Consider the following 13817-nt stretch of genomic DNA (forward strand, 5'->3'; position numbering starts at 1 on the left):
GTTTTTAATTATTAATCACAGGAAAATGCAATCTGCTCTATAGTGTAATGTGCAATGCATCAACTTGTGAGACAAGAGGTGTTCCAGACACGGTTCAAATAGTACACCAACCAGCCTGTGTATGGATTTTAGTCAGTTTCCCACATGCATTTAGGCAAAAGGTGGACTGTTCCCTGCTATAGCACCTTTTCGCCAGTTTCATGAACAAGGAGAGGAATGGCTCAAGTGGTTGCAACAGTTTGAAGCCCACGTACCTGCTCACAATGTATCTGGTACTGTGAAACTTCTCTATTTCTTGTCCACAGGAGGAAGTGCAGTGTTCAGACTTATTCAGAAGCTATTCCCTAACGCCACTCCGAGTGGACTTTCATATGTTCAGGTTGTAAATTCGCTAACTATTATGACCAACAAACGAATGTGGTAGCAGCTAGGTATCAATTCTGTAATTGCATGACACAGTCAGAACAAACTTATCATGAGTGGGTAACAGGCTTTCAGGGTATGATGAGGAAATGCAAATGCAAATGTGCTTGTGGTGCTTTATATTCAGATATAATGCTGCGTGATGCGATCATGTACAATGTAACTAACGTCAAGCTTAGAGAACAGATTTTTAAACAGTCCAATCCATCATTTCAACATGCAGTGCAAACACTAGATCAGTACAATTCAGGTACAGGTGCCCTGTCAGCCGGTAAGTTTGAGCAGCCACCAATTTGTCAGGTTGAGTTGTTCCTTTCTAGTGACTGGCCCATCAGGCAGCCGGTAAGTTTGAGCAGCCACCAATTTGTCAGGTTGAGTTGTTCCTTTCTAGTGACTGGCCCATCAGGCAGCAACAGCTGCATGCACCACTCTATGAAAACACTTCTCTAAACAAGCGGTTATGCGGGTGAATAGAATTAAGTCACGCACTCGGTGCTATTCATAGCACTAACGCCAAGACTGTCAGTCACGGCAAGCACAGTTCCCCACAGTCGTTTAACGAACAAAGTAAGAGCATAAGGACTATCAGACCAATTGTGTGATTGGATTGAAGAGTTCCTAGATAACAGAATGCAGCATGTCATTCTCAATGGAGAGAAGTCTTCCGAAGTAAGAGTGATTTCAGGTGTGCCGCAGGGGAGTGTCGTAAGACTGCTTCTACTCACAATATACATAAATGACCTTGTGGATAACATCGGAAGTTCACTGAGGCTTTTTGCGGATGATGCTGTGGTATATCGAGAGGTTGTAACAATGGAAAAGTCTATGGAAATGCAGGAGGATCTGCAACGAATTGATGCATGGTGCAGAGAATGGCAATTGAATCTCAATGTAGACAAGTGTAATGTGCTGCGAATACATAGAAATAAAGATCCTTTATCATTTAGCTACAATATAGCAGGTCAGCAACTGGAAGCAGTTAATTCCATGAATTATCTGGGAGTATGTATTAGGAGTGATTTAAAATGGAATGATCATATAAAGTTGATCGTCGGTAAAGCAGATGCCAGACTGAGATTTATTGGAAGAATCCTAAGGAAATGCAATCCGAAAACAAAGGAAGTAGGTTACAGTACACTTGTTTGCCCACTGCTTGAATACTGCTCAGCGGTGTGGGGTCTGTATCAGATAGGGTTGATAGAAGAGATAGAGAAGATCCAACGGAGAGCAGCGCACTTCGTTGCTGGATCATTTAGTAATTGCGAAAGCATTACGGAGATGACAGATAAACTCCAGTGGAAGACTCTGCAGGAGACACACTCAGTAGCTCGGAATGGGCTTTTGTTGAAGTTTCAAGAACATTCCTTCACCGAGGAGTCAAGCAGTATATTGCTCCCTCCTACATATATCTCGCGAAGAGACAATGAGGATAAAATCAGAGAGATCAGAGCCCACACAGAAGCATACCAACAATCTTTCTTTCCACGAACAATACAAGACTGGAATAGAAGGGAGAACCTTAGAGGTACTCAAAATACCCTCCGCCACACACTGTCAGGTGGCTTGCAGAGTATGGATGTGGATGTAGATGTAGATGCTTGTGCCAAGCAAAGACATATACAATCTGTATGTTTGCATCGGAACGAACGTAAGAATTCTCTAGCGATATGAGAAAGCAGGTGTCCCAGGCACCACATATTCGACAAGTAGGCAGGACACACCACTCCCCAAATTCCGTCGCAGAGAATACAATACACAAAGAATTAAAGTACAATAAAATATGGAACAAAATTTACATGATTCATACATATACTTTGTTCCCACATTCCCTCCTTTAGGGTACCTTGGTGACTGCCATCAAGAAGGGCACCATACCACATAGTTGAATAACACAACATAATTCCCCACACCACAAAAAAGCAGGCCACGCACTGAACAGGAATAACAATCACTCCAAACTGTAAGTATTTACAATAATTTAAAATTTGGTCCAAAAATATGAAACATCACACAGAAAATATGATACGACATTTCACATCTTTGTCCAAAATTTTAAATTACATTTTTGTGCAATTAGTACTGACAAATTAAAAGACATCCTTTTTATTAAAAAATTACAAAACAATATCTGTTAATTAACACTTAAATTTGATAATAAATAGTTAAGATGACAGTTAATAACAGTTGCCACTAATCAGATCAGTGACATCATAGTTGGAGGACTAGGATACACACACTCAGCTGCAGTAGGGTCTGTTAAAAATGTTGGAAAAGTTTTATTCTTAACATTGCCTGGAATCTTTAGAGTCGATTTGTTTGAGGTTTTCATGTACATATGAAGAAAATCTAAGTGTGCTAATCTGTAAAGTTGCCTTATGGGTGTAATTTCAAAATTTTCTCTCTCATCAAAGTCCCACAATTTCTCACGGTCTACATTCTGTGGCAAAATTGTTGCCTCAACAGACATTGTTTGTTTCCCAAATGTCTGACAGTGAAAATGCCCCCTACAAACAAGATGTGTGTAGCCAGCAGGAGACTTTGGTGGAGAAACTTCCTGTTCGGAGCTGCTAAGGAGAACTGGCTCAGACTGCTCGTTCTCTCTTGTACTGGCTCTGTGCTAGTGAGGTTGTGCTTCCTCCCTTCTCCTACATGGGCCTAGCTCCCAAATGCTCAGTCTGAAAATGTGAGTACCTTCTCGCTCCACCAAGACTGGCTGATGGCCTGGCAGACCACTGGAGTGTACCTTACTGTAAACTATAAAGGAATAAACCAGTATTCTTGAGAGTACCTCTTTGCCTTCTCCTTTATCCCACCCCCATTATGTCCACTCCTAGCCCATTCTGACTAGGTAAACATGCTATACCTGTACACAGAACTTCTAGAATTCCCTTCCATGAGTGGAATCAACTTATGGGAAAAATATCTAACAAGGGGACCTTATGGAGTCATTCTCTTTGATTTTATTCATACTTATAGGATTTGAACATCAGTGTCTGAACATCAGTTTCAGAAAAGAGTATGACATAACTATAAAAAAGAAAAGAAAAAAAAAGCAACAAAAATTTTTGCAATTTTATACTAAACTTTAATTTATTGTGATACTTCAAGTTTCATGCAATTAAAACTAAAAAAAAGTAAACTCCATGCTCAGTCCCTGAAAGTTTGCTGTATCAAGTGGCCACCATGTATCCTCTGCTATGTGACACGTGGATTCAATATGGAGGGGCATTGCACCAGCACTCCGCTCTCCCAGTCATTGATGGCTTTCTAGATCTTGGAGCCACTACTTCTCATTCGAGTAGCTCCTCAATTAGCTTCAGAAGGCTGAACACACACTGTTCCAGTCCCTTGGCATGGAAAAATTCCCAGCACTACCTGGAATTGAACCCAGTTCCTCTGCACAAGAATCACATGCACTAAACGCTCAGCTGTGGAGGCAGATCTTTTCAGCTAATCAGTAAGTAAAAGAAAAAAGCTATAAACTGTAATAAAAACTATGATTCAATTGTTCTGAATTAGTATCTCCATCTGTCAATAAACACAAAAAAGAGCTGTAACCAGTGAGAACTGGACCAGTGAATGCACAGTCAGCTACCAGTTATTCTGTTTAAATGCTCGAAGTGTTTTACCTTTAACAGTACCCAAAAATAATATAATCTTCAAAGCTGAATTTTTTAAAGACTGCATCATACACATTCAAATTCTGCAACTATGAAGAAAAGTGAAGATAGCTACTCCGTAAGGTACCTTGCAAGAGTGTGAATGTGTGAGTGCGCATGTGTGTTTTTTCTCTACTTCTGATGGAAGAAATTAGTCTGATAGCTAATAATACAGCACACAGCGATCTTTATCAGTGGGCCTGTCTGCCACTCGACAGTTTCTCTATGTGGTGTGTAGCAATCTCCTCTCTTCAAATTGTTGTTATATATAAGGCTTGGAAGAAAAGGCATACATGTTAATCACATCTGTTGCATTAACACACACACACACACACACACACACACACACACACACACACACACGGGGAGAGAGAGAGAGAGAGAGAGAGAGAGAGAGAGAGAGAGAGAGAGAGATTTAAGAGGTCTAGGTTTACTGTTTTTCTGATTTTGATCTGCCAATTAGTGCTGTACAATACACTGCTTCTTACATGACACCTGTCCTACTGTAGGCAAGCAAGTGCAGTATCTGCATGTCTACAGTGTCGAGGAACCTCGTTAACTTCATCTGCCAGCCCACACTACAACTCCAGTTTTTTAAACACTAAAAATAACAATCACTGGTCAGACATGTTAGAAATATTCAAGAGGAAGAACACATGGAGGGGTGCTATTTCTATGTTAGTATTAAATAACTGATCATTTTGTATGACATCTGCTGTAATTGCTGTATAACAATTAAGAAGCCTGATATCATATCATGCAGTCTAGAGAAAAAAAAAAAAAATTACACCTTGGACTAGACTTGAGCTCTCAAAGTTGAGTATTCTAATTCAAAACCCCAACCAGTACACTAACTTCTTTGATGTCCATGTTCTACCAAAAATATGTACGGGACAAAATTTTTATTTACAGGTTGTCACAGGAGAATTAGCCAATACTCAAGGATGTGACAGGCATAGTCATTTGAAGAAGAAAAGCCCTAAAATGCATCTTAAGGGCTCTGAGCAGTACTTTAACTTTGATAACAAAAACAGATCTCTTCTACTGCAAGTTCTTTGCTTCCCATATTTTGGGAGGAGGTAGGAAGGCCCAAAACAAGAAAAAAACTGGCTGCTAAACCTGACTTCATATCTAAGGAGTAGTACCAAGAAAAACTTCGAACATAGTAATGCAAAAAATAACACAAAACTGGTGGTCTTCAGCAAAATAATTCAAAACCAGTGCTTTTTATGAAATTTCATGTAATCTGTCATTTTCTCATACAAAAATGTTATAAATCTGAGGACAAGAATTTACCAATGTTCATAACTGCTAGTTATTGAACGCTGAAATCACATTTTGCCTTCTTTATTTCTCAAGGCCGAGGATCATCTATGATCTAAAAATGACAGTTTATTTCCCTTATAACAAACTATGATGTAAAGCAAAAAAAACACTAACATTGGAAAAAAATATTAAATTTGGCAAAAGAAACACTGAATGTGACAAAAATTGTAATATGGAATCTGGGAAAAAATAACACCAAATTTGGGAAAAACAATAAATTTGGCAAAAAATAACACTGAAATTGGCAAAAATGCCAAATTTGGTAAAAAATAACACAAAAATTGGCAACAAATACACCAAATTTGGTAAAAAAAAGCACACACAATTTGGCAAAACAATAACAATGAAATTAGGAAAAAAAGTGAAATTGGAAAGAAAGTAACAGAGAAATTGGCAACAAAATAGCACTGAGTTTGGCAACAAATAAATAACACCAAAATTGGCAAACAATAACACAAAAATTGGCAAACAATAACACCAAAATTGGCAAAAAATAAGACCAAAATTAGAAAAAAATAACACCAAAATTGGCAAAAAATAACACTGAATTTGGCCATAAAATAAAACATTTTTTTGTTTACCTGCTTAAGAGCTATGAGCACTTGTTCAGTGGACGAGATGTGTTTCACAGTAGTGAAGATGGACAAGTAATCATAGTTTTTAAAGTATGCAGTTTAGAACCCATGTTTGCTGAATATTTTTTTCCCTTGTTTTAGTAGGTGAAGAACTACTCATAGCTCTTAAGGTACACACTTTAGAGCTCATGTTTACTAGACTTTTTTGCTTCGAATGACTGTTCCCGACCGTTCCTCATGGGACAGTCTGTATATATAAGCAAAGTTAACTAGAATCATTACTAATTATTTTCTGAGATAGACATCTTTTATTAAATAAAAAACACTCTTTACCCTGCTATTTGAGGAAAGATTACTGACAGAAGAATCACTACAATTTCACTGCACTGTTGGGAGGGAGGTGACAGAAAATAAGCAACCAGGCAATGCCAAGTATTTGGCTAGTATAGACACAGAATATACAGCCCATCCTGCTGGGGTGAGAACCTGCCCCTGAGAGCTACACACAGTAACAGTCAGCACACGTACCGTCCCTGACTGGCCAGCAGTCATCCCTGAAGCAGGTTAGCAGCACCTTGAGCATGCGGCCTGTGTGTGGCCGCACCACGCAGTGGGACAGTTTGGCCGCCACCTCCCCGAAGCATGAGCAGGAAGCCTCCCGGGCCGCAGCGTCGCCGTCTGCGTCCAGCGCCACCTTTTCGTAGTACGCGACCGCCGCCTCCAAGTGCGACTCCACCAACTCCACCCCTGCCGCTCCTGCTACCTGGCGCCATGTTTCTTGCGAATACAGTCTCACACCTTCTGCTACCATGTAGTACCTGCAACAGGGTTTTACTGTGCAGTGCACATGCTGTTTCAAAAAGATTCATCCAGGTTCATGACACTTTATCTCCTACATGAATGAAGGTAGTAACTTGGTCTAAATTTTTACTTACACATCTGACTACAACATTTTCACTCTAAAAAGAATCATCCAGTTTCATAAGGGTATATCTTTTACATGCATGCACATAGAACACTGAGGTCCTCTTAAATTGTGTTTAGGATCAAAGTTTTCATTTATATTTCCCAAATGTTCAGTGAGAAGTCCACGTGAATCTTTAATAGCCTGAAACACAAACATCACCACAAAATGCACCTGGCAAACTTGAGGAATAGCTACCTGTCAGCTGGCACAACTAGTAGAAGGTTGACGGCAAGTATGAGGGTATCGTCAGGAGTGCCCTAGGGAAGTGAGATAGGGCTGCTCTCATTCTCTTTACAAATAAATGATCTGATAGAGAGGGTGAGCAGCAATCTACAGATGGTTGCTGCTGATGTTGTTGTGTACGGGTAGGTTGTTGAGTTTCTGTAGGAGAATACAAGGTGACAGACAGAATTACTAGTTGGTGTGATGATTGGCAGCTTGCTTTAAATGTATAAAAAAATGTGAGTTAATGCAGATGAGTAGGAAAAACAATCTCTTAATGTTTGCATACAGCATTAGTAGTGTGCCGGTTAACACGACAGAGTGACACATAATAGAGCAAACACAGAAGGAAGGTAATAGAGAACGCGAATGGTTGACTTCAGTTTACAGGAAGAATTTCAGGAAAGTGTAGCTCATATATAAAAGACAGCATGCAGAGCATTAGGGTGACTATTCTTGGATACTGATTTTTCCATTTTCCATTTTTACTCTGTTTGATAGCTAACTACTCTCCTCTTGCTCTTCTCCACAAAGCTTGAGCATTTTAGATTTATGGGTGGCCTTCCAATTTAGCAATAACTGATGTGCTATTCAGTTGCCAGTTATGTTATAATGTTCAGTGGTCTTCGTTGTATCACTGCTTAAATGTCTTAAAAGTCTCCATGCTTGATAGCTGTCTCTTCTCATATCTAAGTCCTCAATATTTCTAATCTACTGAGCCTTTTTTCTCTTTTTTATAGTAATAAGTACTTGTTTCTAGTTTCCACAGTTGCTTCACTAAATGGATTTTCATGTAATAAATTGCGGTATTCTGAAAGTAGAGCAGCTTCATGTGTGATGAGACCACTGCTATAATATGTCTGGCAGCTGCAGGGTATAGATATTCTGGAGCATCTCTTTATAGCTGCAGTGAAGATATTATAGGGTTCTTGATTATGTTCTACTGAAGATACTTTAACATCCAAAATTTCTAGAAATTTCAACCATTTTGCCTTTTCAAAATTCTGTCTTCTACAAAAGAGTACTTTCTGTGGCCTGGCCACAGTAAAGCTTCGCACATTATTAGTCTATGTTGCGAGTTAGATATTGGGGAGCAGATTTTACACTGTTAGCTGAAACTCTTGTTATTGAGTATGAGGTCAGCACTGTAAGTGTGCCTCCTACCTCTGTTGAATGATACAGGTAATTTTGCATCATTGATTAAAGTAAGATGCTTCATTTTTGCCATTCTTGCACAGATGCCACATTCTCATCTTCATGATCTTATCCCCATACATTGCTATTACTGTTGAAGTCACTTATAACAATTTTTGTATTTTTTGTCTGAAAATTGGGTGATTTATTACACAGTAAATCCAGCAGCAATTATGCTTGAAACTCATTCAGTAAGAACATAATAAAATCTGTTCCTTTCAATATGAATGAACTTTCATGTTTTTGTTCATAATGTAATAAACTGTATAATTAGGGCTATATTTGTAAAATGAGTGAAAAATTACTATGACTTGCACTGCAATCAATAATGTTTATTTCAGAGTTCTGCAGACCGGAATGTCTTTCAACATAAAATACATTTTTACACAACCAAACACTTTTTTTTATATCGAACCAGTGTCAAAATACAGCACTCGTGACACAGAGGACAGACACTTTCAGGGCTTGGCAGGCTAGAAACCTTAAAACATCTGGAGAGCCACCCAGAACTGCTACTGAATGACCAAACAAATTTTTCTTCCTCACTACCGAGTGAGGTGGCACAGTGGTTAGCACAATGGACTCACATTCGGGAGGACAACGGTTCAATCCCGCGTCTGGCCATCCCGATTTAGGTTTTCGGTGATTTCCCTAAATCCCTCCAGGCAAATGCTGGGATGGTTCCTTTGGAAGGGCACGGCCGACTTCCCTAATCTGATGAGACCAATGACCTCGCTGTTTGGTCTCTTCCCCCAAACAACCCAACCCAACTCTTCCTCACTATTTCTGGATACTACACAATAGCTAAAAGAAAATACTTAGCTTTGCTCCTACTCCCCCACCCACAGTGTGCTGTTAATTTTTATAACACTCGATCCCCAGATACTCTGAAAATTACTGAAACAACCTTGGGTCCATGTTGTGTAGTAAACAGTACTCCAGTAAGAATAGTGGATTGTCAGAATTCTATATGTAACTTGGAACCTATTTAACCCAATGCCAATACTGCATAAATATAACATCTAATCTATTAGATATTACAACACCAATGCATGTATTGTCACTTAATTACTTTTGGTTACAGATTTTTTGCTTTATAGTATATTAGAAGGCACAATTAATGTCTTTGAATTGTAACATAGATAATGGGCTTCTTATACAAAACTTACGCTGTGTGAAATACAATTTTGTGAAACATTGACAAAGTATGGAGTATTTTCTCAAGTCTGTGAAAATTATACAATAACTTCATAAAATGATTTTTATAAAATTTTCAGTGATTACAATTTCTTGTCATATACCTGTAAAAAACCTGTTACTGTTAATGACCTTTGCAACAGAATACTGACTCCTGTACTGAACCACACACAGTAATCTTAGAAAGATGAAGGTTTCATTACCTGTTGAGGCACATCCTAGGCAGCAGCTGGGGATAGAAGGCATTGCGAGACTTCTCCGGCAGAGCCAGGAAAAATTTCCGCACAGCTACACATGCTGCAAGCCGCACCTGCATAAATTTAAAAAGGCCCTTTCAAAATTAGATTTAATGAGCACATAGTAGCACTCCAGCTACATTAACAACATAAATCAGCATTAATTAAGATCTCTATAACAAAGTCTTGCCATATTACATAGACAGCAAAAAAGGAGTAAAATTCAATATAAGGGGAACACTGCAATGAATATATGTCAGATGACAGACATCTGAAAGATACTCAATAACAAAATTGAAAATCACTAACTGAAAACTGTCGTTGTGGGCTTCAGTCCAGAGACTGGTTTAATGCAGCTCTCAATGCTACTCTATCCTGTGCAAGCTTCATCATCTCCGAATAACTACTGCAACCTACATCCTTCTGAATCTGCTTAGTGTATTCATCTCTTGATCTACCTCTACGACTTTTACCCTCCACACTGCCCTCCAACACTAAACTGGTGATCGCTTGAAGCCTCAGAATATGTCCTACCAACCGATCACTTCTTCTAGTCAAGTTGTGCCACAAACTCCTCTTCTCCCCAATTCTATTCAATACCTCCTCATTAGTTACATGATCTACCCATCTAATCTTCAGCATTATTCTGTAGCACCACATTTTGAAAGCTTCTATTCTCTTCTTGTCTAAACTATTTATCGTCCATGTTTCACTTCCATACATGGCTTCACTCCATACAAATACTTTCACGAAAGACTTCCTGACATTTAAATCTATACTTATTGTTAACAAATTTCTCTTCTTCTGAAACTCTTTCCTTGCCCTAGGCAGTCTACATTTTATATCATCTCTACCTCGACCATCATCAGTTATTTTGCTCCCCAAATAGCAAAACTCATTTAATGCTTTAAGTTTCTGATTTCCTAATCTAATTCCCTCAGCATCACCTGATTTAATTTGACCACATTCCATTATCCTCATTTCGCTTTTGTTGATTTTCATCTAATATCCTTCTTTTAAGACAATGTCATCAGCAGACCCCAAGTTTTTATTTCCTTTCCATGAATTTTAATTCCTACTCCAAATTTTTCTTTTGTTTCCTTTACTGCTTGCTCAATATACAGATTGAATAACATCGGGGATTGGTCACTACCATGTCTCGCTCCATTCGCAACCACTACTTCCATTTCATGCCCTTCGATTTTTATAACTGCCATCTGGTTTCTATACAAATTGTAAATAGCCTTTTGCTCCCTGTAGTTGACACCTGCCACCTTCAGAACGTGAAAGAGAGTATTCCAGTCAACATAGGTTTGCCTTTCCTTATCCTACCTTCTAAGTTAAGTAGTAGGCTCAGTAATGCCCTGAGTGTTCCAATATTTCTAAAGAATCCGAACTGATATTCCTCGAGGTCAGCTTTTACCAGTTTTTCCATTCATTTGTAAAGAATTTGTATTAGTATTTTGCAACAGTGGCAATGAAAGAACCTGCATTGTATATTGTAGTGAATCATACAAGATTCCGCACCTGCGATCTGAGGGCACAGCTGTACAGCACACTACAGGAGTGGCAAGATGCTAGCACTGACAGAGGCCTCCACTTTCAGAGGTATATGAAATCTCTCCACAGTGCACTCTACTTGCCAACCAATGGGTTATAGAGTCAGGTCTGGCCAGCCTCGCCATCAGTCGTATGTTTACATTCAGCCTACATATCTTGGAGTAGTGGGGCAGCCACTCCATAGCAAGTGTTTTCCTGTTCCATTACTCTTGAAGTAATGAAGGGCCATGTTTGTTATTAAATGTGTGTTTTTGTAGTCAGAACTCACTGGTGATGAGTAGGGTTGTTTTTTGAGTGCTTTGTTGTGTGGTTGCTTTTGTCATTCGGTTGTGAACATTTTCTTATTGTGGCATGGAAGCTCTGCTTCAAACGTTGGTGTAACAACAGACAGAACTTCTTATGGTCACGTGACTGGCTGTGCTGGCATTGCTTTCTCCCCTTCATTTCCGGCTATGTTTTCTCCTCCATTCTCACTGTTTTACGAGGAAGTGGCAGATTAGGAAGCATATGCACGGCACCGTGGGGCGGTATGTCACGCACAGTTTTTGTCTGCACTCTTTTTGTCATGTATTTCTCCCACCTTGTGTCAGGTGCTGCGATAGTTGGCCCCATTACAGGAACTTTCTTCATTGTCTTTTGACAATTTATGCTCACTGTTGTCTTCCTATTATTGCCACCGCAGGCACGTTGTACCCGCTAGGGTTGAATTCTATCAATGCAAGAAAACGTCCCATCAATCTTATCAGCCGCGATTCACCATGCCCTTAGGCACAAGTGTCATTTTGTCACATCAAAGTTAAAAAGAGTCATATGTGGATGACATGTTTGAGGATGTTATAATTTGCTCTGCCCCTGACACAGAAGTCCGGCAATGGTCCCTGCAACAAGAAAACCCTTGACAAGGTGCTACCAATTGCTCAGTCCTATGAGGTCTCCCATGCCACTGTTTGGCAGCTGGAAGCTGGGTGGCTCAGCCGCGTGCACTGCATCTGGAGAAGCCGACGTGTCGGTGGTACAAGCTGGCCAATCCGGTGGCTTTCGTGCAGCACGTAAACAGCGTTTCAGCCACCACTCCCTGTCGCCATCGTGTGCATCTTACTACTCCCTACATGCTAGATCAGTATTTCCCTAGCCTTCGGCTGTCTGTTGTAAGTGTCAATAAGAAGTCCACACTGTGGACAGCACAGAATGCAGTATCAGAGAACATGGACAAATACCCAGGAAGTGTCATCATCATGACCCACTCCCGATCAGGTGTTCTCTACCTTCTTCTCCACAAGGGTGCTTCCTCTGTATGACCTACTGCGTGCGACCACGCCTTTTTCATGCTAAAGGACCACCTCATGTCAGCACTGTGTCTAGTTCCTTTTGCTCCAAACAAACCATTGGCTTAGGCTATATACATCTCGCAGTACGGCATGGGGGCAGTCCTCACCCATCAGAATGCAGATGGCTCTGAGCAGCCACTGAAATTTGCATCCAAAACTCTCAGTTCAGCACAGGTCTACTATTCTTAGGTCGAGAAGGACACTCTGGCCATTGTTTATGTGGTCACCAAATATCATGTGTTCTTGTATGGCACCAAATTCCAACTCATTATGGACCACAAGCCATTAGTTTCCTTATTCAGCGCATCTGCCAGACAACAAACATGTTGGCCCACTGACTGCAGTGTGGGCATTGTCCCTCCCCAAATACCACTACGGTATCCATTTTCACCCCATTGGGTGCCATGACAGTGCAGCCACCTTATCCAGGGTGCCCGTCGGACTAGAGCCCAAATTTGACAGAGAGAAGCTTGTGTGTTTTCATTTGGATATCACCTCCCACCAAGAAGTAGGTGGCTTTCCTATCACTAGTATCCATATCGCCAAGGCTACAGCATCTGACTCCAGCCTCAAGCAGGTCATCCACCTCATCCAGCTGGCTTGGTCGTTTCATCCTCTGGGCCATGCTTCCTGTCCACTTCCTAACTACTTCATCTCGAGCCATCGTCTCTCAGGCATAGACAGGATTCTCCTCCTCTCGACAGATGATGCAGCTCCCAGGTTGGTCACTACCAGCAGTTTATAGTGGGAGGTCCAACACCTGTTTGAATGACGGTCACTGGGGGCTTTCCCACACCAAAGCCTTGGCTTGCAGACATGTTTATTGGCCCACCAATGCCCGGGAGCTGCAGCATTTGGTTGTTGCATGTCCCCAGTGTACTAGTCTATAGACGGCTCCCATGGCTTTGTTTTTCCCTGACCTCCAGCAACCCAGCCCTGGGAAGGCCTCTATTTGCATTTTGTGGATCCATTTCTGAATGTGTTGTGGCCGATTGTATTGACAAATTTTCACATTTTCCATATGTAGACCGATGCTCCTTGGCCACTACCGAAGTTACTATTCAGACCCTTGCAAAAATTTTTGCTGTGGAAAGTCTCCCCACTACTCTTGTTGCTGAAAATGGACCTCA

The 13817-nt window shown here is 40.5% G+C and overlaps 1 protein-coding gene across 1 annotated transcript in view; it reads right to left on the minus strand.

The window, feature by feature from the left end:
* LOC126425012 (uncharacterized) overlaps nucleotides 1-13817 on the minus strand; it is a 146292-nt gene that overhangs the window by 43187 nt on the left and 89288 nt on the right. Inside the window, exons 6-7 of the mRNA XM_050087918.1 lie at nucleotides 9767-9873; nucleotides 6512-6801 (exon numbers count right to left, since the gene is read on the minus strand). Of these exons, the coding sequence (XP_049943875.1) occupies nucleotides 6512-6801; nucleotides 9767-9873 (397 nt within the window). The remainder of the gene's footprint in view (nucleotides 1-6511; nucleotides 6802-9766; nucleotides 9874-13817) is intronic.

Source organism: Schistocerca serialis, chromosome 10, assembly GCF_023864345.2.
Source record: "Schistocerca serialis cubense isolate TAMUIC-IGC-003099 chromosome 10, iqSchSeri2.2, whole genome shotgun sequence".
In the NCBI taxonomy this organism is placed as follows: Eukaryota; Metazoa; Arthropoda; class Insecta; order Orthoptera; family Acrididae; genus Schistocerca; species Schistocerca serialis.